The sequence below is a fragment of the Poecilia reticulata genome, chromosome 14 (genome assembly GCF_904066995.2).
Source record: "Poecilia reticulata chromosome 14, P_reticulata-male-v2, whole genome shotgun sequence".
NCBI lineage: Eukaryota > Metazoa > Chordata > Actinopteri > Cyprinodontiformes > Poeciliidae > Poecilia > Poecilia reticulata.
The window spans coordinates 1,526,672-1,554,597 of NC_088843.1; the positions used below are offsets into that span (position 1 = coordinate 1,526,672).

General features: G+C 39.5%; 1 protein-coding gene and 1 long non-coding RNA gene across 6 annotated transcripts in view; one reads left to right on the forward strand and one right to left on the reverse strand.

Moving 5' to 3' along the window:
* fstl4 (follistatin-like 4) overlaps positions 1-9,035 on the forward strand; it is a 216,756-nt gene extending 207,721 nt beyond the window's left edge. For all 3 annotated transcript variants that reach the window (XM_081615150.1, XM_081615149.1, XM_008426985.2), the window contains one exon: positions 111-9,035. In XM_081615150.1, coding sequence (XP_081471276.1) covers positions 111-813 — 703 coding nt within the window. In that variant the 3' untranslated portion in view covers positions 814-9,035. The remainder of the gene's footprint in view (positions 1-110) is intronic.
* The window catches only part of LOC103475325 (uncharacterized), a 37,854-nt gene extending 11,553 nt beyond the window's left edge, over positions 1-26,301 (reverse strand). For all 3 annotated transcript variants that reach the window (XR_014090772.1, XR_014090773.1, XR_014090771.1), the window contains exons 1-3: positions 26,198-26,301; positions 25,475-25,591; positions 22,769-22,801 (exon numbers count right to left, since the gene is read on the reverse strand). This is a non-coding gene — a long non-coding RNA (uncharacterized LOC103475325). The remainder of the gene's footprint in view (positions 1-22,768; positions 22,802-25,474; positions 25,592-26,197) is intronic.
* Between the last annotated feature and the right edge of the window lie 1,625 nt (positions 26,302-27,926).

Here is a 27,926-nt window from a genome sequence, read left to right on the forward strand (position 1 = left end):
AATCAGAGCAAATGAGAATTTTAATGAGAATTTCCATGTGTAATAATCCTGTCCCCTCCAAAAAGGCCTCGACAGGCAATTAACCTCCTGTTTGATCTTCGTCTGTGTAGGTTTGCATTCGTCTTCCTGAAAGATGAGCCGGCGCTCCACAAGATTGATCTGGAGACCTTCCACCGTGTCAAGACCATCAGCCTGAAGAACTACAGCTGCATCCCGGCCAGCATGGCCTACACACACCTGAGCGGCTTCTACTTCATCCAGTGCCAGAGCAAGAGCCTTCTGGGCGCTGCTGCCCAGCTCCTCGTCGACAGCGTGACGGACACCGTCATCGGCCCCAATCAGAACATCACAGGCCAGGCTTACGTGTCGCCAGACGGTCGCTACGTCGTGACGCCGGACCCGAGGCGCTCCAAGCTGACGGTTCAGACGGTGTCCTTCCAGGGAGAGCTAACGCTAAACCAGGAATTAGACGAGCCCATAAGCGTCTCCGATATGGTTTTCCAGCCTTCTTTCACGGAATCGAACCAACACATGTTGGTGGCGGTGTCCGGGTCGGGCTCAGACCTGCTGTTTGCCGATCTGTCATCAGGATGCACGGAGGTTCTCCGGAGCCTCAAAGAGCCCCTGGCCGCCCAGGCCTGGCCGTGGGGGGGGCCCAACAGAGTGATCGTCTCCAGCGGCTTGTTCGGACAGTACCTGGTGACGCCGTCGGTTGAGTCGCTCTTCATCCTGGACGGCAAACAGAGAACGCCGCACTGCGAGGTTTCAGACATCAAAAGAGCCAACACAGTGGTCTGGGTTGGCGAGGTATGAGTAAAAAAGAAAAGCCGGAAAAACGGAGACTTAGAATTAGAGGTAAACGAGAAAAGGAGAAATCAGGCCAAATTACCTATCATTAAGATTTATGTGAACCCAACCTGGGACTGAGAGGGGAACCATGCCTGAGAGATGGATCAAAAGTAAACCTAAAAATAGAGAAAATACTAAGAAAATCTGTTGTGATATTTCTATTGGGAGAAAGTGTCAATGCCGTTCAGTGCAACAGTGATCTATGTGCACTTAACTATACAGAATTGTACATTATTGCACTTCCTTCCATGTTATCACAGCAAATAGGTACCTGAAGAGGCGAAAGTAACAACTATGAACTATGCACAATGCTCACTTTTTTTTAAGAATAAAAAGCTTTCCCAGTTTTGTTAATCTCATGTTCGTCGTTCTCACCAGTGCTGCATATAGTCACCCAACAGTCCGTCTCGTCTGCCTCTAGTGTGTAGTGTTCTGAGTCCTTTTAAAAGCGAACATCTGTTCACTCATGGTATTGTACTGTACTCTCTGAAAGCTTTCATTCATGCTGGCAGAGGTTGGCTTCATGCACTTATCTAATTCCCTCCATTTCTGTTGCCTGTCCAAAGAGTCCAATTGGTCCATTAAGCAACTACGGATGCTCCAGTCACAGAGGAAACAGAAAGGATGTAGCGATCGCCACAATGGTTTAATCTCCCCCAACTCGCCGTTACCCATGTTTACTTCGGAGCTGCAGCACGGCGCCGTGCGGTGATGCCCAAAAACGCCACTTAGCCGATCCATCGGGGCAGCGGCTCCGGTTTACGCCGAGGAAAAGCAGCATTGTTGATCCAGTCTGATGGGCTGTGAGCATTTGTGCATCCATTCAGACTTACAGCTACAGGCGCCAACGTTTTAAGAAGTTATGGTTTAACCCTTTGAGCCCCAAGTTTAAAAGCTCCACCTGGATATTTTATAGTAGTAATTTTCATAATTTACCGTCTATTGAGAGCGGCCCTCGGATTAATTTCCGTAATAACCCGACATCGGCTGGAAAGCCAAACGTCTCGGATGGCACAAAGTGTCGCTGAATTACGGTACTGGGTAATTTACGGTACTTTACGGTGCTGCAAACTTGGCTGCCAACACGTTCGGTCTACAAGAATTAAATGAGATGCCAGAAAAAAAGCCTTTGGAGTTTTCTCTGCACACTGCCAGTCAGCTGGCTGAAAGACAAATATTCTGCTGTTTGAGGAACTTAAATGCTTGTTCACAGCGTTTCTGTTAAACAACAGAAGCAAGAAAGCCCAACTGTCCAATAATCAGCCTGGTGCACTTCAGAGAAAAGTTCTCAGGAATCGCCTTCCTTCGTTCTTTCAAACACAAACCGACGGACTTTTCAGACCCGTTGGATGGGAAACATGGCTGCAGTTTGAGTTTACAAAATCTCTTGAAAAGGAGTTTAAATCATGGCAGCGGAACTGATTCAGAAATATTTTGTGGCTGTAAAGCTTTTTAAAAACATAAGCAAGTTCAAGCAAGCTGTGTAACTTTAAAATATCTTCTGTGTCTTTGGAAACCATTAGCAATATGTAATTTATACAAAACCACTGACCATATAAGGTAGCTGTAGGGTTAATGATAATCCTGTGGACCCGTTGCATGCTGGGCTTTTTAAAAATGTTTCCTGCACAACGCTGGAGGGCAAAAAGACGATTCTTTCCCGTCCGTCGCTGGTAGAACCGTCAGCTACATGAAGCCGTTATCAACTCGGTGCAGAGCGCCACCGCAAAGGGAAAATAACGCGCAAAGAAAACGTTGAACAACTCAAAACCACTTTTCTCGCTCTGTGCCGACTACGTTACACACAGACTGGTTGCCATAGCAACTGACAACGCCGCTTTATGCACCAGGACTCAACACCAAAAATCAGTCAAACATTTCCCACGCAGAGCAGAACATTGCAACAGTCTTATGATTTCAGGCTTGATGTTTATTTGGTGATTATTAAGTGATCGCTATGGTACATTAGCTCCTGCTGCTAACAGCTAAGCTAGCACAGCGGTGGTTGGTCAGCTAATTTAAACACCTGCTGAACTGATGAGCTGTTATAATTGGTGCTTAGGTCGCCTTTTCCTTTACTTTTTAATTGAACTAAAACCCACAGATTTCTGCAGCTCATCTACGTTACGCTTGTCATAGTCAAGCTAGCATAACTGAGCTACTTTTTCACTTTAAAACTTTTTCCTTACCTTAACTAGTTGTAGTGATGACAATTAGCAGCAAAGCTGTTTTTTTTTCTTTTTCTTTTATACATCAGGCGTACATTTAACATTGATTGCGTTTTATTGACAACTTGGCAGCTAAAAGCAATGCTAGCCATCGTTAGCGAACAGCTTCTTGCCCTCCAGCAGGAAGCTGGGATCTGGTGTGTGACGTTACGCTGCAGTGGGTTCATGGATCCTTAGAGAAGTTACTAAATGAACACCAGCAACTCTGTGTATGACAATAGCACATTTTCTCCAGCTGAACTGCATCATTCTTGGTGTAATTGTGTTTCTGCAGTTGCACTAATCATTACAATGATGAGCTATTAGCAGCCAGGCGTCTCTGCAGCTTCTGTAATAATGACTGAAACAAGAAAGCCTCACTAAGCACATCTGCCTCTCAGCAGCAGGGCTGCTCTGCACACCAGCGCTCAGCTTGGACAACACGCTAATGGACATATCGCATATCGGACCGAAACGGCTGATGAGCGACTTTTGTTTCAAATTAGGAGATTTGTCAGAACGCTGATTCTAGGTCTATTTGTAGATGATTGAGAAAAATTGCATATTTAGAATAACAGCAGCAGCAGTTATCAAAAAGTCTGAAAACTTTAACTTTCCGTCTTCAACAGCAGAAAGCAGGAATCAAAACGGAGATACGCTGCAAATACACAATCTAGACAAGTATTTTTAGTCTTTTCTTCTAGTGCATGTGTATTATTACACTTGAATTAAGACGAAACTTACAAGTATATGTAGCACTATTTAGTGTATGAAGGGACTAGATGGAATATATCAGGAGACTAAATTCATCTACTGTGGTCAGTAATCAATAAAAACAAAGCAAAAGAATAAAATACCATGTATTTTAAAGAGAAAATCAAAATGAACACCACAGGACAAAACATGCATAGAACCCAAAATAATAAATACAAAATATACACAGTACTGCAGTAGATCCTCCATACATTTGTGCACAACAGTCTTGAATTTCTCCACTGGTCAGCACAGTGTCTGACCGACACACATTCAAAACGTCCATAGATGACGATGTCCAAGCGCAAGTCGTTTCAGATGAAAAGTGGATTGTGTGTCTGAATGGTGAGAAAATGATACAGACCGTCAGGTTCCTACCGGACCAGCATGGAGCGGGTCTCAGGTTCTCCTGACCCCGGCCAGTTCTCAGAAGCTCACCATCCTTTAACCCTAAACAGGACCAGTAAATTACCAGCCTGCTAGTTAACTACACTTTTTCAGTTACATACAGAAATAAATGCAATTATATCCAAAATCTAAACTTTCAGACAATAAAGATTTATCATTATCTTAAACACATGTTGAATTTAAGAAGGTAGATCATAACAATGATCAACAGTTAGCATTGGCTGCCACCACCAACATGCTAATAAAACAACGTTGTGTTCACTAATGTCAGTGCATGGCGGCTTCACGGCTCACTGGGTGTCCAGAGCTTCATGATTTTTATGTTGTAAGTTTTTAAAAAGTGCATAACAAACAGATGAACTGATTGTTTGGAAGCACCAACCTGTAGCTCCTTTGTCTCCAGCTCTCCCTTCACACCTGACTGGGAAACCTGGAGCCTGAATAACCACCTCGGATGCTCTGATTGGCTGAATGCTCTGTGTGACCGACTCACTCCAACCAATGGAGCAGCAGAGGCGGGATTAAGGGCAGTTTTTACCCTGGATTACATATATTCTGCAAGATACAGAAGCTAGTTTTAAGTAAATGTTTACTTAATATTTATGAAAAAGTTCTTGTTAATTATAAAACCCTAGAAGAAATTCTAAGTCAGTGAAGCTCCAGTTGCTGCTGTCTGGATGTCCGACCCTCACGTTTCTTTAAGTCATTAATGATCTGATCCAAATAGTAACTCATCTTCAGGTGTTTTTCCCCCAGGCTCTGAAAACAGCAGTTATCAAACCACTGATAAAAAAGAACAATCTGGACAAATCACTACTGCAGAATTACAGGCCGACCTCTGACCTCTGACCTCCCATTCATCAGCAAAGTTATTGAAAAATATGTTTTTAAACAACTAAATAACTTCCTAACAATAATGAGTCGCTTTGACTCCTTCCAGTCTGGTTTCCATGGTTACCACAGCATGGAGACGGCCTAGTCAAAGTGTTCAATGACATCCATATAAACACAGACTGTGGGAGAACCACAGTGCTGGTTCTGGTTCTGTTGGACCTCAGTGTTGATCAGGACATTTTACTGAATCGACTGGAGAGTTGGGTCGGACTCTCCGGTCCAGAGCTCCACTGGTTTGAATCTTACATAAAGAACAGAGATTTCTTTGTTTCAATCGGAAACTTCTCAATGAGGTCAAAGGTCACATGTGGGGTACACCAAGGTTCAATCCTAGGACCCCTTCTTTTCAATATTTATATTCTCCCACTGGCTCAGGTTATAACAGGACATAGGATCAGCTACCATAACTACGCAGATGATACACAGCTCTACATTACGATGTCACCAGGTGACCTTTGACCCCATCCAATCACTGAATAGATGCTTAGAACAGATCAATGTGTGGATGTGCCAAAACTTTCTCCAGCTGAACAGAAACAAAACTGAAGTTATTATCTTTGGACCTAAAGATGAGCGAACTAGAGTCAATGCACAGCTTCAGTTATTACAACTAAAAACCAGCGATCAGGCCCGAAACCTGGGAGTAGTGATGACCTCTGACCTGAACCTTCAGAGCCACATTAAGACAGTCATAAAGTCGGCCTTCTATCACCTGAAGAACATCTCCAGGATTAGAGGACTGATGTCTCAGCACGATCTAGAGAAACTCATCCTGCGTTTATCTTTAGCCGCATTGATTACTGCAACAGCGTCTTCACAGGTCTGACTAATAAATCAATCAAACAGCTGCAGCTGCTCCAGAAGCTGCTGCAGCTGCTCCAGAAGCTGCTGCAGCTGCTCCAGAAGCTGCTGCAGCTGCTCCAGAAGCTGCTGCAGCTGCTCTGACTAAAACCAGGAAGATGGAGACATAACACCAGGTTTAAAGTCCCTCCTCTGGCTCCCTGTAGCTCAGAGAATAGACTTTAAAATACTGATGTTAGTTTATAAATCTCTGAACGGTTTAGCACCACAATACATTAAAGATCTGTTATTACTGTACCAACTGTCTGGACCCCTCAGGTTCTGGTTCTGGTTCTGCTCTGCATCCCCAGAACCAGAACCAAACGAGGAGAAGCAGCATTCAGCTTCTATGCACCACAGATCTGGAACAAACTTCCAGAAAACTGTAAAACAGCTGAAACACTGAGAGCCTTTAAAAATCACCTTAAAACCACCTGGTTAGAGTTGCTTATGGCTAAATTAGGGTTAGAGTGAGTTTTGATGTTTTTATCTTTACTTTTCACCCATTTATTAATGTCACATAGTTTGTTTTTTCCTTATGTAAAGCACCTTGAAATGCCTTGCTGCTGAAATGTGCTATACAAATAAAATTTGATTGATTGATTGATTGATTGATTCTACTGGCAGTTAAATTTACTTAAAACAAGCTTCTGTATCTTGCTAATAAGTTATATTTAATTTAATTTTGTCTTAATTCAAGTGTAAAAAGCTATTTCTGCTAGAAACTAGACTAAAAATACTTGGTAATATAGTATGTTTTTGCAGTGTACATTAATTATTCGTGCAGTTACGTGCTGTATGAACAAAATGCTAAAGAGTTTAAAATCTGAGAACAAAACCTGAAAACTGTTTGGATAAATAAAATTAACGTTTTATTCATTTACATAGCTTTAATCCCGTTTTTTGAGTGATTATAAAAGTAAATCTGTTTAGGTCACCTGTGCGTCATGACTGAAACCTTGCTTCTTTTGTTCAAACGTTTAAGCTAACCTCATTAGCCGCGGTGCTTCAGTGGATAAATTCAAGAGATCCAAATCTTTACTTACTAGTTTTAGTTGCCCTAAATTCACACAATGCCTTAATCTACATTATGTAGCTAAGATGTTGTTACTATAAACGTCGATCCTTCGGATCGTGAAGGCAGCTCACTCATTCAGCGTCTCTCATTAGAAGATTTGTGCGTTTTGCTAAACGGCTAACTTGTGCATTTGGTGTTTTGTCTGCAGCCACAACTATTTAGTTTGAGGCAGAATTGAGTTTTTACATGAGTTTCCAGAGGTTCATGTGATTTTTCTGTGAGTACAGATTAAACTTTTCATCGTTTTGCATATTTGCAACGTTACGACCACAAATTTCAATGTACGTAGAACATCCTAAAGTAGGATAAAAATGCAGTAAGCCTTCTTTTCTCTGATCAAATGTATTAAAAAAATCAACAAATTAAGTTATAAAATACAAAATTACTAGAACAGGATTCCACATATCTAGAGACAAAAAGAAAATTATTCTGAGAAATGGTTTATTTTACATTTAACAATTTTATATTTACATCAAACTAATACCAGGTGGAAAATTAGATTATCTGCCAGCTTAACAGACTTGCTGCTTGCTAGCTTCATTTTCCTCAAAATTCAATTTAAACCTTTCCTAAGCTTTATTTGAGCCAGCTGACTAGCAAAGCGCAGCAACATGAGGGAGAAAACTGCAGTGAATCCATCGTTTTTCTGGCATGTCATTAAAATGACTTTAAATTTAAAGAAAGGTGCGATATAAGATCATCTGGTGATTTGGAAACCAACTTAAAAACCAGAAGATGACAGAAAACATGTAGAAAGTTTGAGTCAGAAGAGATTAAACTTTTAGCTGTTGTTGGTCGAATGTGTGGCAGAAAAAGATCGAGGTGAATATTCACCTTCCGGCTCTAAGCAAGCAGAGCTGCAAAACGCAGATTTAATTCAAAAATCTCAACAAAAACATGACTTGAGAATCCAATCGGAGCCTGGACCATTTCACAAAAAAGAGCAAATATAAGTTTTATTTCTCCAAAGTTGGTAGAAATGTCCCAAACAAAACATGAAAACTTTTTTTAACTCTTGCTTTTTTCGTCCTCTTCACAAATCTACATAATATTCCCAAAATATATCAATAAATCTAAACAAAAACACTGAGGTTTGTGGTTGTAACGCGATAAAATGAGGAAAAACAGAAATTTATCTCGGCAGATCACAAGTACTCACAGCCATTCAAATGAAATGTTGCCGGCTTTTATTTTGGCAGGTCAAACATCTTTAAAATGAGATCCACAAACTAAGATGTCATGGTTTTAGCACGTAGCAACTCCAGTTAAGTTTAGTTATTTGTTCAGTTTAATTATTCGTTCACAGACTTCTAGGTTTGTCTGATGGATATTTGCTGCTAATGCAATGTTCTGGTTTTAAAACTAAAGATAATTTTAAGAATATCAACATGATGTTGATGTTTCTTAGACCACTGTTGCACTGAGAAGACAAACGTGTCCGAATACATTATGCTGTCGTTTTATTTTTTAAAATAAATGTTAAACTAGTTTTTGGCTCTGCTTCCTGAAGTTCCAGCTACAGAACGATCCAAATTCACTCCCGTCTAAATCTGAGTCCTGCATGTAACCAAACAGCTCTGCAACATGACCTCTGACCTCGCACTGATCGCCCAAAAGCTGCTTGTAAAAGTCACTTTTCAGTAAGACACACCGCTGCTAGCAGCCGTTAGCGGGCGATTCTGGCTAGCTCCTGTCGTTCTGTGGATCAGTGTTCCTGTTTTAGGCCGCAGAGCAGCGGCGCGCAGGCCGCGGCGCGCAGGGCCGCGGCGCGCAGGGCGGCGGCGCGCAGGGCGGCGGCGCGCAGGGCGGCGGCGCGCAGGGCAGCGCGCGCAGAGCGGCGCTGCTCGGTGTGATAGAACCACTGTTGTAGATAACATTGTTCCAGATAGGACACATTCAGACATGACATGAACCTGTACAGTTTTCTTTATGCATTTTGTGTGTTCTGGTTTATGAGGGAATTGTTTTGTAAGAAAAAAATGGAAATAAATATATTGTTAAAATCATTTTCATGTGGTTCAGAGTCGGTTTGTCAAACTAAGATGATATAAATGGTTAAAGTTTGATGATAAAGGTGCAGCACTGATTTTGCTCTAAATGCAAAATCACAGTAAAATAAAGTTTAATCTGTGATACTGTTTTAGCAGCTCCCTTTAAGAAAGTATTTTGAAACATTTCTGATTTGCATGCATGAATAAAATGACAAATTTTGCAGGGATGTTTTATTCAAAAAGCAAAACTGACTGCAAGAACAGTTTTCATTAAAATAATGTTTTTATAAAGTAAAAAGATGAAATAATTATAAACTATCTGATCTAAAGAGATTCAAAAAGCTATCAGTCAATCATAACATTAGCACAGATTAAGCTGAGTGGAAGTTTAATCTCAGATTAAACTTCGCAGCTGTGTGATTTAACTGAAGATTTCCCAGAGTTTGAACATTTTGCCAAATTTCTAAAGCAGTTAGACTGTGTGTTAGTTTCACATGGATTTATGAATCTTTAACATAAATTAAGCTTCGTTTACAGGCAGTAAAAATGTCCTATAGATGTAATAAATTTAAATAAAAAAGGAAAGTTTCTCAAATTATTGTAAGCTACATCACTCAGTCTTACTTTGCATCCACAATCCCAGCGTTCACATGTGAACCATTTCTTTGTCCATAGCGGTAAAAAAAACCAAACACCGTCTGACTGTGGAGATCTCACTTCACAGAGTAAAACCTGAGGTGAAAAAAGCTCCGCCTGCGCGTGGAAACCGTGGAGCGTCTGTTCGGCGCTGACAGGAAGCGCGTTTACACCTTTTCAACATCTGGTGTAAACCTGAAGAAACGCCTCCCTGGAGCAGATCTCAGTCTGTCTGCAGAGCATTTGCAGGTGATCATTCACCAGGATAATTACTGGAGTGGTGAAACCACAAGACGCCGACGTGTCAAAAGCTTTTAAAGAGAAGAAACAGGCAAGTTACCGCAGGCAGACGGGGAAGAGTTTCCAGAAATAACGAACGCAGCACGATTTTACTCGAGTAAAACTACAAAAGTATCCGTCCAACAAATTACTCCAGTATTTGGTAAAAGGTACTGAGAGCAACTGATGAAATTATAAATCATTTAATGTCAGAGTTGGGTATTTGAGTAACGCTTTTGAAAAATGTATTTTTAGGATACACTTTAACATGAGTAATTTTATTATAAAGTATTTATTTTCTTACTTGTGTAAAATTTCTGGATTTTCCATCCATTCAATCAAAAACATGTTTTAACCAAAAACTCACCAGGCTCAGACACAAACCTGCAGCTTCAGACATTTTTTAATAAAAGAAACTGATTTGGGGAAAAAAAAAAATCTTATTTTTTGTTAGTTATATGTATTATTGTAATTTTGGTCTTTAAAAAACTAACAGGAACTGCAGGTGTGTGTGTGCCTGGTGGATTCTGGTTAAAACATGTTTCCTCCCTTAATAACACCAAACGCCGAGCCAACATGAAGCTATGAACATAAAGAAACAAAGGAGAAAATGTGTTCATTTCCATGTGTTTCTTTACTTTAGATAGGCCGATTGTGTTGCATCAGTAGGTTTATTTTTATCCGGTTCTTGCTGGCAGGGCATCTGCAGGCGTGTGAACCGTTCTGGGATGAGAGCAGCACAAACTCTACATCTGTTCTCACCAGGTTTCACTTTCACTGGCAGCAGCAAAGAAGCCATTTTGTTTCCATCCAGCCACAAGCCTGCAGTTTAAACAGACCAACTTATTACTAGTGACACTGGAAAAGCATGAGAGCTGCCTTCAGACTGCTACAATGTTTAGTGTCAACATTTAACAGCAGTTATAACAATGAAGTTGTTAAAACTATATTATAAACATGGATTGCATTTGAATTAACACCTTTAAGTTTTTGGCTTCTGTTTTAACCAGACTCACCTGTTAAAGTTTAGCAAGTTTTTATTGAAAGAAACGGATTTGGAAAAAAATATTTTGTCATTTTTTAAAATACCAAAATTTCCACATAACTATAAAATTACATAATCAGACGGACAAACATAAATATAAATGATTGATAATTTGATCAGTTATTCAGTACTTGATTAAACCTTTTATCAAATACTTTATTTTACTTGAGTGAAACTCGTTAAAGTATTTCTGCTCCTCCTGGTAAAATGTAGCAGTGAAATTTCTCAGCAGATTTTCTGTTAAGCTTCTTATGTGATTTTAACAACTTATTTTTGAGAGGATTTTTTTAAACAAATTTCATATAAATCTGCAAAGATAAAAAAAATGTCAGCTTTAATAATTAAAGATTTCAGAATGATAGTGTTTGTGTCCCAGCCTGTGATTTGAATCTGTTTTCAGTCACTGAGTCTTGATTTGGATCCCAACGTGAATTTCTTATTTTTAGACTCGATTCCCTTACAGATTTGGTAAATTATTGTTCCTCTGGTTTCAAACCAGTTGGTGAAGGACGACTGGGCCCTCTGCATGCCGGTGCTGAGAGATTAATAATTTATGTACAGCACATAATTTGCTGAGCAGACCTTCATTTCTGACACTCTTCATCACCACCGTCATCAGATGGAACGCTAATGGCGTCATTATTACCGACACCTCAGCTCAGTGAGACCCATGCGATCCGCCATCAGACCCATGCGATCCGCCATCAGACCCATGCGATCCGCCATCGGACCCATACGGTCCGCCATCGGCGATCCGCCATCGGACCCATACGATCAGTCATCAGCAATCAGTCATCAGACCCATAAGATCCGCCATCAGACCCATGCGATCCGCCATCGAACCCATACGATCCGCCATCGGACCCATACGATCCGTCATCAGCGATCCGCCATCGGACCCATGCGATCCGTCATCAGCGATCCGCCATCAGACCCATGTGATCCACCATCAGACCCATGTGATCCGCCATCGGACCCATGCGATCCGCCATCGGACCCATACGATCCGTCATCAGCGATCCGCCATCGGACCCATGCGATCCGTCATCAGCGATCCGCCATCAGACCCATGTGATCCACCATCAGACCCATGTGATCCGCCATCGGACCCATACGATCCGTCATCAGCGATCCGCCATCGGACCCATGCGATCCGTCATCAGCGATCCGCCATCAGACCCATGTGATCCACCATCAGACCCATGTGATCCGCCATCGGACCCATGCGATCCGCCATCGGACCCATACGATCCGTCATCAGCGATCCGCCATCGGACCCATGCGATCCGTCATCAGCGATCCGCCATCAGACCCATGTGATCCGCCATCGGACCCATGCGATCCGTCATCAGCGATCCGCCATCAGACCCATGTGATCCACCATCAGACCCATGTGATCCGCCATCGGACCCATGCGATCCGCCATCGGACCCATACGATCCGTCATCAGCGATCCGCCATCGGACCCATGCGATCCGTCATCAGCGATCCGCCATCAGACCCATGCGATCCGCCATCAGACCCATACGATCCGCCATCGGACCCATACGATCCGCCATCGGACCCATACGATCAGTCATCAGCAATCAGTCATCAGACCCATACGATCCGCCATCGGACCCATACGATCAGTCATCAGCAATCAGTCATCAGACCCATACGATCCGTCATCAGCAATCAGCCATCAGACCCATGTGATCCGCCATCGGACCCATGCGATCCGCCATCGGACCCATGCGATCCGTCATCAGCGATCCGCCATCGGACCCATGCGATCCGCCATCGGACCCATACGATCAGTCATCAGCAATCAGTCATCAGACCCATACGATCCGCCATCAGACCCATGCGATCCGCCATCGGACCCATGCGATCCGTCATCAGACCCATGCGATCCGTCATCAGCGATCCGCCATCAGACCCATGTGATCCGCCATCAGACCCATACGATCCGCCATCAGACCCATACGATCAGTCATCAGACCCATACGATCAGTCATCAGCAATCAGTCATCAGACCCATGCGATCCGCCATCAGACCCATGCGATCAGTCATCAGCAATCAGTCATCAGACCCATGCGATCCGCCATCAGCTGGAAAGGAGCTGCAGAACGTTTATATTCACGGTAAATATTTAACATAACTTTGTGTTTCCTCCTGTATGTAACATCAACACCTTCTAATGTTTCACAGCAGACACTTAAAAAAATTATTTCAGTGGTAATGTTCAATAATCTGCCGTTTTTATTACAACCAAGAGAATAAAATAAAGTGAAACTGAAATGTATTAGGATTTAACCACATGGCTGATTTTTCATTTCTACTGTTTTGAATATTGAAATCAGTTTCCTAACGGCCGGATCATTTTAATCTGCGAGATTTGATTTGCTAATTTAAGCAAAGTTTTTTCCCATAATGCCCTGTTTTTGTGACTCACCAGGATGGAAAGCGATGTTTCCATCTGACGTTTCTCAGCAGCGTCTTGAGCTGCTGTGCCTGATCGGGTAACTGATCGGGTAACTGATCGGTTAACTGATCGGGTATCTCATCAGGGATCTGATCGGGTATCTGATCGGGTCCGTTTCAAAGAGCGAGACTGAGTGGAAACGGAGAGATGAAAGCTTCTGCATTTCACTCTGAAACTTTCAGAGGCTGCAGCAGAAAACGAGGAGGACAAAAACCAGAGGCTGGTAGAAAGCAAGAAAATCCAGAAATTCTACTCAACAGTACAGATGCTTAATAACTTTACTCAGGTAAAAGTAAAAGTCCATCCATTTTCTAACACCTTGTCCCTCAGTGGGTCAGGAGCTGCTGCCTCTCCAGCTAACGTACCGGGCGAGAGGCGGGGTCACCTGGACAGGTCACCAGTCTGTCGCAGGGCAACACAGAGACACACAACCATGCACACTCACACACACACCTAGGGGCAATTTAGACAGACCAATTAACCTGACAGTCATGGTTTTGGACTGTGGGAGGAAACCGGAGTACCTGGAGAAAACCCACCATGCACAGGGAGAACATGGAGACTCCATGCAGAAAGACCGGGAATCGAACCCAGAACCTTCTTGCTGCAAGGCAACAGCTCTACCCACTGCGCCACTGTGCAGCCTAAAAGTAAAAGTACTTTTTTAATAAAAAGTTACTAAAGCAAATGTAATTGAGAAAATGTAACTAGTTACATTACCAACTGATTTAATCAAAGTCCTTTTCCAGGGTAATGACTGAAGTGAGTTGGATAAAGAAATCATGTTCATGTTTACTTGGTAGATAATATAAATAAGGAGCGTTTATAACTATAAACACTGCATATACTTCACTTCCTGGTTAAAAAAACATAACATGTTATATGTTGATTCTATTAGCAGTGATAATTTGTATAAGCAGCTTCATTTTTACAAAATATTTAATATTATTTATTAAGTGTCAGACTTAAATTCAGCATCGTCCCTTTTATATGCATTAATGTAGTTTTTGTGCCGTTTTCTTTTCCTTCTGCTAAATTTGTGAGCAGGAAGCCAAAGCATGAACAGTCATGCTGCGGTTATAAATGATTTGGTTTCCATCTTTATGTCGGTTTTTATTTTGTTTTTGCTTTGTGGCGTTTGTGACGGTGAATCTTCATGTTTCATTATTTTCATCCGAGGTCAAACGTTTCCCACGCTCTGCCAGAGAATCTGTTTTCTCAACGGTTACAAAGAATATCAACGTTGGAGTGTTTTTTTATTTTTATATGGAATCACTGACTTTGTAAGTATTGCTAAAAATATTTTGTAAAAAAGTCAAATTTTAATTAGCAATCATGATGTTCCAGAAGAATCCAATCTGCAAACGGTTCAGCGGTCGGCTGGATCAATTATATGTAACAGAGTTATGGATCTAAATGTTTTCCAGCAGCCAGAGGGCAGGAGGCAGGAAAAGGTGATAAAATAAGAGTCAGAGCACCAACAGACATCAGCCGCAGAGGGAAAGCACTTCACCGAGCACGCAGATTAATAACCGTCATAAATAACAGCTGATTTAGTATCAACTTGTTCTCAGGACAGTGAGGATGCCACTCAGGGAATCTGAAACAACAGACGTCAAACGCTGCGCTGCTAATACAAGATGATTTATCGCTTCATAAAGTCAACATATGAGAGGAGAGGCAGATATTCTGACGTCAAGGCCAGATGATGGATTATTTACATCTGAGGAAAATTCGACAGAATATTCTCACTGATATTAACCTTTTGTTGAGTTTAATCCTTCAACTGGGAAAATCTGAATTTTGTTCTTGTGGCATTTTGTTCATTTCTGTGTGAGGAAATGTGAGAGTAAGAGCTGAATGTGAAGGAAGTTGTGTTTGTGCACAGGCTGAAGGGAATCTGGATGAGTGGATCTGGGTGATCCTTCTCCCTGCAGGATCGTGTTTTTGGCCAACGGTGGGTTTTTTAGTGTTGATTCTGTTTTACAGAAGCACAGATGATTAAATTGGACGTCGGAGCAGCCGTGGGGTTCTGGTGAAAAACAATCCATTTACTTTTTGGCCACATACCCAACTCTCCTGCTCAAAACCATTAACAGTAATTGCTAACAAAACTACATCTTTTATCCCCCACAGCATTAATCTTACAACAAATTTCCATTAGAGAAAATATTCTATACAACATATAAATATAGCAATGCATTCATGTATTCTGTACGTGAGAGAGCGATCCCTGTAAAGGGCATAGATACCTCTGTTTATTAGAATACATGCATAATTCATTACACTGTACAACAAGGAGTCCCATTTGCTCCGTCTTTGTGAAACATTAAAGGTGGAGTTATAAACATTATGGTTCCGTCTGGAGCCATAAAGGGAGCAGAAATATAAACAAGGGAAGGTGCTTGTTACTGTTCAGCTCAGAGCTTTATTATTCTGACCCATTCAGGACACAAGAAGCTTAAGAAAATGGTCGACTTGGACGTTTGTACAAATAAATGATCATTTAGTCTCATTATTTAGCTGAATTTATCACAAGTTTCAAACCTCCAATTTGATCTGGAACAGCTGAAAAAGTTTAACCTGAATTTGGTAAGTTGGTACAAAAGTTTTATTATGCAAACTATAAAGTTTCACACCAAACTGCAACCAACAAGAAAATGAAATAACTTTCTATCATTGTGCTTCCTTTATAACAAGTTAGAATAGATTTATGGACTTTATAAAACACGTTTTAGCATAAAACGTTCTCAGATAATGAGATTTCATCTGGTCATTGTAATCCTTCAATTGACTGGGTGTTTTATGACTTTGTATTTTTGTGTTTTTAAGCACTTCGAACTGCCTTGTTGTTGAAATGTGCTACATAACTTGGTTGATTGATTGATTGATTGAGTTTTCTGCCATTTTCTGATATATATACACAGGTCCTTCTCAAAAAATTTGCATATTGAGATAAAGTTCATTATTTTCCATAATGTAATGATAAAAATTAAACTGCCATATATTTTAGATTCATTGCACACCAACTGAAATATTTCAGGTCTTTTATTGTTTTAATACTGATGATTTTGGCATACAGCTCATAAAAACCCAAAATCCCCGTCTCAAAATATTTGCATATTTCATCCGACCAATAAAAGAAAAGTGTTTTAATACCAACAAAGTCAACCTTCAAATAATTATGTTCAGTTCTGCATCAATACTTGGTCAGGAATCATTTTGCAGCCTTCAGTGCGTCATGGAGGCCATCAGCCTGTGGCTCTGCTGAGGTGTCATGGAGCCCAGGATGCTTCGATGGCCTGAAGCTCATCCAAAGTTTTGGGTCTTGGTCTCTCAACTTTCTCTTCACAATATCCCACAGATTCTCTATGGGGTTCAGGTCAGGAGAGTTGGCAGGCCAACAGTAGCACCATGGTGAGTATACCAGTGGTTTTGGCACCAGGTCGTGCTGAAAAATGAAATCTTCATCTCCATAAAGCTTTTCAGCAGATGGAAGCATGAGGTGCTCCAAAACCTCCTGATAGCTGCCGCATTGACCTGCCCTTGATGAAACACAGTGGACCAACACCAGCAGCTGACATGGCTCCCCAGACCATCACTGACTGTGGGTACTGGACACTGGACTTCTGGACTTCTGGCATTTCCTTCTCCCCAGTCTTCCTCCAGATTCTGGCACCTTGATTTCCGAATGACATGCAACATTTGCTTTCATCCGAAAAAAGTACTTTGGACCACTGAGCAACAGTCCAGTGCTGCTTCTCTGTAGCCCAGGTCAGGCGCTCCTGATGCTGTTTCTGGTTCAAAAGTGGCTTGACCTTTGACCTGGGGAATGCGGCACCTGTAGCCCATTTCCTGCACACACCTGAGCACGGTGGCTCTGGATGTTTCTACTCCAGACTCAGTCCACTGCTTCCCCCAAGGTCTGGAATCGGCCCTTCTCCTCAATCCTCCTCAGGGTCCGGTCACCTCTTCTTCTCGTTGTGCAGCGTTTTCTGCCACTTTTTCCTTCCCACTGAGGAGCCTTGATACTCTGGGAACAGCCTATTGGTCCAGAAATGTCTTCCTGTGTCTCACCTCTTGCTTGAGGGCGTCAGTGATGGCCTTCTGGACAGCAGTCAGGTCAGCAGTCTGACCCATGATTGCGGTTTTGAGTAATGAACCAGGCTGGGAGTTTTTAAAAGCCTCATGAATCTTTTGCAGGTGTTTAGAGTTACTTTGTTGATTCAGATGATGAGGTTAACGGCTCGTTCAGAGAACCTTTTCATGATATGCTAATTTTTTGAGACGGGATTTTGGGTTTTCATGAGCTGTTTGCCAACATCATTAGTATTAAAACAATAAAAGACCTGAAATATTTCTGTTGGTGTGCAATGAATCTACAATATATGACAGTTTAATTTTTATCATTACATTATGGAAAATGATGAACTTTATCACAACATGCTAATTTTTTTAGAAGCACCTGTATATATATTTCTGATTTATCTTGATATACAGAACCTGAACTGTAATTTCCATGTAACCAGTCAATGGTTCACTGGTTGGTATCAGCAAAAGAAATCAATGTAGTCGATTTATTTAGGAGGGAACAAATGTATTTGATGAAAAAGAGTCCTCAGCTTTCAGTTTTCAGCTGGGTGAAACTCTGCAGAGCCTGGAGGCTCCTGCAGACGGTGAAATGTGCTTTGCAGTTGGCAACGGCCCAAACCGATTTGGAACAACTAAGACTTCAGTCTTATCCCTCTTCAGTAGTCAGCCATCCAGAAAGCAGGAGGTCTGCGTGTGTGTGTGTGTGTGTGTGTGTGTGTGTGTGTGTGTGTGTGTGTGTGTGTGTGTGTGTGTGTGTGTGTGTGTGTGTCACTGACAGGACAGAGGAGGCTTCCCAGATTAACACACTCACACAGATAGTTCAAAACGCGCTGTTTGCATAAGGAGTATTCCTAAATTTAGAAAATATAAGCTACTCCACTGCGGATTTAAAGAATGTGTTAGTGATTACCGTTTGAATCCAACACTTTTTAATGCAGTACTTTCTGTAAAATACTCTTCAGCTTCCTTAGTGGGCCGTCTCTAAAGTCTAAAAATCTTTAAAGACATTTAAAGACTTTTGTGTAATTTTTATATGGCCATGCACTACTTCTCAAGTTTCTACATTAGTTTCTATTGAAAGCAAATATTCATGAGAAAATGTTCATTTGTGTTTTTTGTCCTGGGATTTTTATGAAGGTGAGATAAATTCACTTTAAACAGATAAATAGTTGACTCGTTCTAAAGTACTTGATTTAATATGTTTAACACCAAAATGCCTCAACAACCATCACAACAAACAACAACTGGTCAACAATGACATGTTGCGATGCCACTTTTCATATTTCCATGCCAACTGAAGCATTTATCTCAAATAGTGCAGCCTTTACCAAACCCCATCTGTCTGTTATCAGCCGAGTTGGGCAGCAACTAGTTACATTTACGTGGATTTTTTATTTTTTAGATCAGTGCAGTTGGTTTATTTTAGGAGGGAACAAATTGATTTGGTGGAAATCGAAGCTTAACTTCAATATAATTAACGCGTTACAGGAGGGAACATTTCAGATGTGAAGTGAACTGAACTGCGTGGAGCTGAAAACAAAAACACCTCAGTCGTTTCAAACAGGAAGTCACTTTTAAGCTGTGCAGGTGAATAAAACTAGGAAAATAAAGCAAACTCCAGAAGTTGCTATAATTCATAGCTTCACAAGACAAAAAACATTCAACAGCAATTAAAATAACCAGATTTAAAATAGAGAATCGAGGTTTTTAGATTTAGTTTTGTGGGTAACTGTTCAACAAAAGCAATCCAAGCAACATCAACCCTGATTTGAGTTTTTGGTTGTTGACTGTGAAGCAGCAGAGAAAGCAACGGTCCATTTCATCGCCACAATCTGCAATTTTCAGGAGGCGCCACTTCAGCATGAAGCAAGCTTGGATCTCAGAGTGAAAGCACTCGAGTGAAGATGAGGAGAGACACGGTTCGAGCTAAAGTACTCCGAGGTTTAAGGACTGGGTTTTAAAAGATACCGAGCAAAATAACCGCAGTAGATTTTTATTTCTCCTACTTGGCTGTGAACACTACCGATTAGTTGTGTTAGTACTGGTTCATGTTTGTGTCATTTAGCAAAATTAACTTTCAAAATCACATACTGAGACGGATATACTACATTCTGATGACTCTTAAAGTATGATTTATACATGGGAAGAGTACTTAAAAATTATACTCAACTTTTACTCAAGCAAAAGTAAAATAGCCATCCAAGAAATTACTGAAGAGTAAAGATAAAATACTCCTAAAAGTTGTTTTTTTCCCCAAAAGTTACTCAAATGTACTTGAGTAAATGTAACTAGTTACTACCAATTAGTAGGTATAGACTTTTTAAAAACAGCCCTTCGTATTTTTCGCACATATAAAAGTTTTCATATTTTAGAAATCTCTATTCAGATTTATGCAGTTAAAGTTGGATCATTTTAAAGGAGCAACGATCAAAAGCAGCCACTCATTAAAAACTGAAATATTTTCAAAACCGTCAAGCTGCAACACACATGAAGTATGCTCTATGGAAAAACAAAAAGTCTGGGAATAAAAATATCTTTTTGTGTGGCTTTATAAATATGTAGTAACTTTAAAGAAAAGGAATGAAAAGAATAATGGTTGCCTTTAATTTAATATTTCTCTCATCAAATAATATTCAGTGATAATTTGTTTGCAGCTGAAATGTCATGATGTCGAGGTGACATACTTCCTGTAAAGCTGCATTTTAGGGTAAATTTGGTGTTTGAGCTATTAAACAGGCAGTTTAATTGTTTTAGAGGAGTTCTCAAGTATTTACAGATTTTAAGCTACTGGACCCACAAATACCAGGGGTCCAATGTAAATCAAAACATTTTGTTTGGTTGGAAATTTATTTCTATACCTTCATTTTTTTAATCAGCGTACTGTGGAAGTCAGCAGAAAAAGACGAAAAAGTAATTTGAGTCTTGATTTATTCTCAATGTCTTCCAACCAAAACTCGAATGAATGACAACCATTGGTGTCTTCACACCTCACCTTCTCCCTTTCACAATAAAAGCAAGGGTGTGAAATATTTACATTGTACCTGCCACAATATAAATGTTTCGTTGAGCTGCCATTTTTATTTTTTACACTTTTTTGTACGTCTCCAATCAGTAATGTTAACAGGCCGATGCACTGCAAAAAACAAACGGGTACTTTTGGTTTAGTTTCTAGTGAAAATATATTATTACACTTGAAATAAGACAGAATTAACTTACAAGTAATTTTTCAACAATAATTATATGACCTTGTTTTAAATCAATAAAATCAATAATTCCTTAATATTGAAAAAAATATTTGTTTCACTTACAAGATTTTTTCCTCCATTTTTGGTAAAGTAATCTGCCAATGTAACAGAACTGGGTTGCTAGGTAACGGGCTATGCTTGGCTGGGGTTGCTAGGTAACGGTACAGTTCTCTTTGTGAAATAATCTTCCAGAGGAACAAGAACCTTTTGATGTATATTAAGCAATTATTGTCTTAAAACAATCTCATATTTCTTACTGAAATGTTATTTAAGTTAATTTTTTCTTATTTCAAGTGTATTAAGATATTTGCACTAGAAACTTGATAAAAAGTACTTGGTAAAATTTTGTGTTTTTGCACTGAATTTATAATTTAGACAAATATAAAAGTTGACAGCAACCACATTCCACAAACTTTACTTTTAAGAAATATGGAGGTGGTTCATTATCTTACATCTCTATAGAAATGCCCCAAAAACAAAATGGATAATCATTTCATAATGTTGATTTTTGAAGGATATCAGACAAACCCAACCAACTGGATAAACATTTTCTCTGCATGAAAGTGAGCATGAAGATTAACTGAATTTTATTGTCGTGTTGAATCGGATCAGTTTAATATTCTTGCTTGAATTTGTTAAAATGCAGAATGTACCAACAGCAGCTGCTGATTAAGACGTTGACAGCAAATGCTAAGTGGCAGGGATACAAAGTGTATTCTTCCTGTGTCATGACAGCATTATAATTACATTAATAATATTTGATGGCACGTTTTCCAGCCCTGGTGACGGATCCAAATTGGAACGTAACAGTAATAATACTGACAGACTCGTTTTCTCTTTTTGCAGTGTTAGGTGTGTTGAGTAAGCGGCACACTATCGCTGCCAGCTGCGTACAATTTGTTAAGCTGTTATCTTAAGTCTGTTTATTTCCACTGACAGTTTATTAGTCTCTCTGCTTGACAGATGGGTCAAAGAGGAAACTGCGCGTCCGCACATTAACTTAGTCTTCAGCAGTTAATTATTTAAAGGAAGGCAGCTGCATCTGGCTCCCGCTATAAATAAGACACATCAGGTTTGGTGTTGAAGCTGACAGCACAGCAGGACAGCACACCATATCTGCCAGAAAATTACTTCATTACATGTTGTCATGATCCATTAAGGACGCTCTAATGGGACAGAAAGGATAGGCGACACATGCATGTAGCATGAGGACACGCTCCACTGGAGGTCAGACGGTTTTTACAGCACAAGATTTCATTAGATGCAATTGATTTTATTCATTTTGTTAACCAGCTGTTAATTTCTGTGTTGAAAAACAAACCGCTTGGTTGGTTAATTCTCTGCATTTGAATTTCCTTAAGATTGCGTCAAATTTAGTGGAAAAGCTTTAATAAAAATAAATAAATAAGACAATGTGGATGAACTTTTTGTCATATGGGCCAAAACTGTGGAGTTGAAAACTAACAACCCAAAATCAAGCAAATAAAGAAGTTCCATATTTTTTTCCAAAATATATATTTATTGTAGATCTAAGATTTGAAAGGGTTTTTTACATTGGCGTATAAAATAGAAAGTTGAAAATTTTCTAGGAAAAAAAAATCTGTAATTTTGAGATTAATCTCAGAAATTTTCTACAAAAAAAACGTTCAAAATGCTTTAACTAAGAATAAAAGCGGTTGACGTGACAGCAGAGCATTATAAGCTAGCAAAGTCAAAAATAAAGAACCATTCTCACCGACTGAGCTGTTCAAAAGAATCGAATCGCTAATGAACGAGTTGTTTTCACAAACATCTTCAGTTTTTCTTGAGTGACCCGGTATTAAGCCATTTATCCATTATTTTTTGTAAGTTGGTAAGCTAGCTGTAGCATCGCACATTGAGCTGATGTCACAGTTAAACAGTTGCTTACATGCGGTACCTGTCAGACCACTAGAGGGCGCAACATTTTGTGAAGGACTGGCAGACGTGAGTCAGTGAACTCACCTCAAGTTTAGCTGCATTCATTCTCTGGAGTATCTGAAAAACACACACGATTCAGGTAAATATTATTTAAATGTATACAAATATTCACATGTTCAAAACTTATTTTAATGGCTTTTAAACTAAAACCTCCTTGGTTATGCGCAAGAAAAAAATGAAGCAAAATCCACATTTTTTTCAAGAGAGTCAGTTGAAATTAGTCAGAGTTAGCTTCTCAGATATAAAATATGAAACTTGTTTGAGAAGGTGATTGATAAAAAACTAATGTTTATCAAGCCAAAAAGTGGTTTGGATTAGGATTATGTTATTAAACTCAATATGCAGCAATCATCCACTGTGCTTTACTGTGCTGGTCAACCTTTAGCCCTGTTAGAATCTCCATGGAAAAACTAATTTTCTTATAAACTGATTTATTGCTCGGTAAAAAAATAAAACAAATAGGACAGTTTACTGTTCTGGAGAGAGGAAGTTAAAAATGTCAACAGATTTTGATCCTTTAATGATTATGATGAGGCCAAAATGAAAATAAATTTGACGCTAGTGTTCTCAAAGGGCCGGTTGTACCGGCATGTATTGATAAAACCCATTAATCAGCAAAAATAATATCTGTCTCTGCAGCTGGAATTTTTAAAACTAAATGATATTTAGTTATCAAAACATTGTTTTAGGATTTATTGCAATCAAAATCACAGAATTCATGTTGCTAATTTAGACATTTTTTCAAGGAATTTTGCAATATTAATATATGACAATAAATGTGACTTTTGTTACTTCCAGTATCAACATCAAATAAGGTGGAGACGCAGTGTAGTAAAAGTCGGAAATGCTGCCACCTTCAGGTGGGAGTTGGCATCACTTAAACCAAACGATATTGCACATTTATGCATTATGCTGGGATTTGTCGAGTTTGGATTCTAAACTTGAATAATTTGATGTAATTTGGCGTCTGGAGTCACATAAACGCTACGGGTCACTGTATGGACAGTATGGATTATAGGTCTTGTTTTTTCTTTTTCTCCTGATTTGACCTTAATTTGATTAGAACAACAGACGATCCATGCTGTCCAGACTCCTTTGTAGCTACAAGAGCACATGATCTGGTTGCCCTCCAGAGGGAGGAAGAGTCGGTTTACACAGCTTTGAACCCAGCAGTCAATAACTCATCAGCAGCGATGGCACACAAATACAAACAGGCAGTCAGCTGTGAACAAGAGAGCAGCTGCACATCCTGTCACACTCACAGCCCTCACCCTCAAACACAATTACACTTTTCTTTGTCACGCAGACATGCCTCTACAGAGCTGAGAAACGAGCACAATTAGACAGTTCACAGCTATATTTCTGAAAGGAAAGCAGAGGGAAATGATAACAGAGGGATTTATGCTCACTAGGTGGTTTATCTCGCTGCAAAAACAAAATATTACCAAGTAGATCTGGTCTAATTTTTAGTGAAAATGTCTTAGTGCACCTGAAATAACACAAAGCCAAGTAGGAGCTTGTGCAATAAACACAAGTTTTGAAATAATTGCAAAAACACAGTTATTTTTGTGTCTTTGCAGTGAAGAGGGATCCTCACAGCTTCCTCTCAAGTTGCACTAACAGGGTAATAAACCTGATAAACATGAGATTCAGAAACAGTTCATTCCTTTTCTAAATGAAAGTTCAGTCATAAAGAGTCGTCTGCTACAAACAGAAATTCAAATAGAAAGTTGAAGTAGCAGCAAAGCTAACATAACTGAGGGTTCAGTGAAATATCAAAACGTTTGGATTCAAGGATTCTGTTTCAAAAAAACATTTTTCTTTGTTTTATGGCACTTTGATGTTTTTTCGCTTTTAAATAATTTTGTTAATTATACTTATTTATGACTTTTTAATGCCAGACAGATTTTAATAAAAAAATTATCCTTTTTATTTATAGTTTTACTTTATAAAGTCTGGATGTTTCTCCCACCTTTTCTGTTGCCATCAAATGTATTGTATAAATTAGTGTTCCAGCTTTACTTTCCACAAAAAGAGACTTTTCATAAAACCCCTCAATCTAAACCATTAATCTAATTAACTGAAAACTACTCCACATGCTGAGCCTCCACCTTGTAATTCACACATCCACTTAATAATACAAGTCAAAGGAAATTATTCCCATTCAAAACTAGGAGCAGCTGCTGTTTGACATTTACAGGTATACTCAGAAATATGAAGAGATTGTTGATTAGCATGTTACTCCCACCTGACAAGAGCTGAAATGAAATTAATGTTTGACGAATTTAATAATTAGAAGCTGAGGACTGCTTGTACTACAAACACAAAGGCTTCTAATTACAACCACCCTGAACAGTAACTATTACACCGCAGGTGAATCACACACCATCATGTGATTTATGTCTTGAATAGAGGAAGCTGTTTTTACAGTTCCTCCTCCCCTTCGTGTAAAGCGTTGGTGGGTTGAAAAAGCCGTGCTCCGTATTGTTGTCATTGGCTTACCTCATAACCTCATCCTTAATTGGTACATTGCTGCAACACTAGCAATTTCTGCTGTGTATTTTTAGACATCAAACCAAAGTTGCAGTTCTCTTGAGGTTTTGACGAGCATAAAGCTCCTTCCTCCATTCAATTTAAGCTTTGAGGTGAAGAAAAAGCTCCAGTCTGTGTGATTTTATGTATTTGTCTCAGTAGAGCTGTTGGTTGAAATATATAAGGATGTTTTCATACCTGACTGTTCGGTAGACTCGGACATTTGTTACATTTTCAGCTGCTGCGGTTCGTTTTTTCGCCCAATTGGGAAACCTGTTCCCCTCCTCGCCTGTGGGGGCGCTGCATCAAGAATAACTGAAGGAAATGACAAAAACCTCTTCAGAAGCAAAACTTCCTTTTTCTTCATATAAGCTAGAATGGTGGCGAAGGATTTTAGCGGTTGGAGGATTTCTCCATTGATATAAATTACTAGTTTGGTTTCGCCCATTAGTCGTTTGCGACCACAAAACCAGGCGGTCCAGGATGAGCAGGAATCCGTCACAAAAATAGTCGTAGCATCCTGATTTCTTACATTTTTATAAAATATGACTGATGTTCTGGTATGCAAAATATGTCTTCTCTGGATATAAATCTATAAACAGTTTGGTTTCTGTCAGGATGCAAGAGAGGACTAAACACATTCATCTTTTAAATTAAACGAAAAATAGCCTTGATAGAGAGATAATATAAATTCCGATACAGGAAAACCCTCCCGCAAAAGTAACGTCCAGGTAGAACATTTTAAAAGAAAGATGGGCACCGAGTTAAATAAAAATTAAAAAAAGAGAGGCACATTCAACACGTAAACCTAGTCAACCTCCACTGATTTCATTTTTAACAGGCTGCCTGTTTAGTTTGAGGCATATTTTTAAATACATTATCAATAAACAACAGCAAACTGGTAGAATAAATAATCCTTACCTAATAAAACTGAGAAAACTGTCAGGCTCATGACTGTAGTCTGCGGATGAACATCCAGACTAATCCGGTTTAAACTGGTTTTTCTTTTAGTGCAGTTTTATTGTTGGATTACTGCCCCCTTATGGCCAAGAGAGGTATCGGTGGGCTAATTCACCTAATTTTATTGTTTTCACACAAAACAAACATTTCATTAGGTTAACATGTGGCAAAATCATATCTTTACTAGATTTAAACACAAACACACACATATTTATGTGTTCATTTTAAATTAATTATTAATGTGAACTGCCCTGTTCCACTTCTTTGAGAACTGGTCATTTTACATAATTACATTTAGTTTGTAAAAACTTAAACCATGGCTCCTATACTTAATGAAATATTTCATCCTGTTTGATGGTTGTCATGACTACCGCATGACTACAAACAAACGAGGGAATTAGTCCGGTTTCTTTGTATTGCAGGTTTAAAAATTACAGCGGCCACAGCAAACAGGAAAATAACGCAGATAAATAAATTTAAACCACTTATAATCTGCTTTTTGCTCTGTGGGCCGGCTTTACTCTACACTTCATTTTCAAATGCACTTCCCTGCATTTGAAAATCTCTTCATCATTTTCAATCAAGAAAAGCCAATTAAACGTCAACCTTTGTCATCTCCCCCCGGATATCTCTTATTTTCATTACATATCTAATATTTCTCCCACCCGACATGGTGTCCAGCTTTCACTGCTTCATTACCAGCTATGAAAACTCCAAAAAATGGAGAAAGAAAGCGGGACACCCACACAGATGCTTGAGGCAGGCCCTTCATGAATACTTTGTATATTCAGTCCTTGGTTTCGGTTTTGATCCACAGAGCCAATTTTGCTTCTGTGTAAACTTCACATCTAGAGTTACTTGGGGGACGATGTCCTGCAACTTTTAGATGCATCTGCTTCAAACAAGCCTCAGTCAAATATTCAGGTCATTATCAGGACTCTGTAGCGCTGAATCTCATCAGGAGGAATGTATGCACTCATTTGATTCTCTAACTTGGACCAGAGAAAACTCTAAAAGTTGCAGAACATCAACTCTCAAGGACTGGCTCAGAAAAAATAAGGAACCTTTCCCACGATTTTTTGACTTCTCTTAATGCACAAGGGAATTCAAACCCAAAAAACTCAAGAGACTTCGCAAAAAGCAATGCAAAGAAATAAAAGATGCCTCATCGGAGATGGGGAGCCACAGTTTAAACAATAAAATGGATGGACTGTAAAAAATAAAATAAAATAGAGGAAAAATAATTTGAAATCCCAGTTCTTTTTGACATTTTCAATTATCTTTAGAGAGTTTTTTGGTTGTTTCTTTTCCTCTTTCTTTCCCATTTTCAAGAGTCTAACAGAATAACTAAACAATTTTTGCTTGTTTATGTCCTCTTAAAATAAAATTTGATGTTCACCATTTTAATCTGTCTTGTACCAACAGTCTGATATCCTTCATTATGTTGCTCAATTGTACAGAAAATTATTTGGTAGGTGTATTTTAAGTTTGTGATTTATTTTAGCACAGCAAAATAAATAAAACCCCCAAAAATCAGATGTTTGTCTTACAGATATGTTGTTTTTAATGCATGGCGATGCCACAGCTGTGTGTGATTTAATGTAAGGAAATGTTCAGAGCATAAATCCGTCTCGGCTCAGAGACAACGATTTACATTGCATTCATGGATTCTAGAAATTAAAAACTGCAA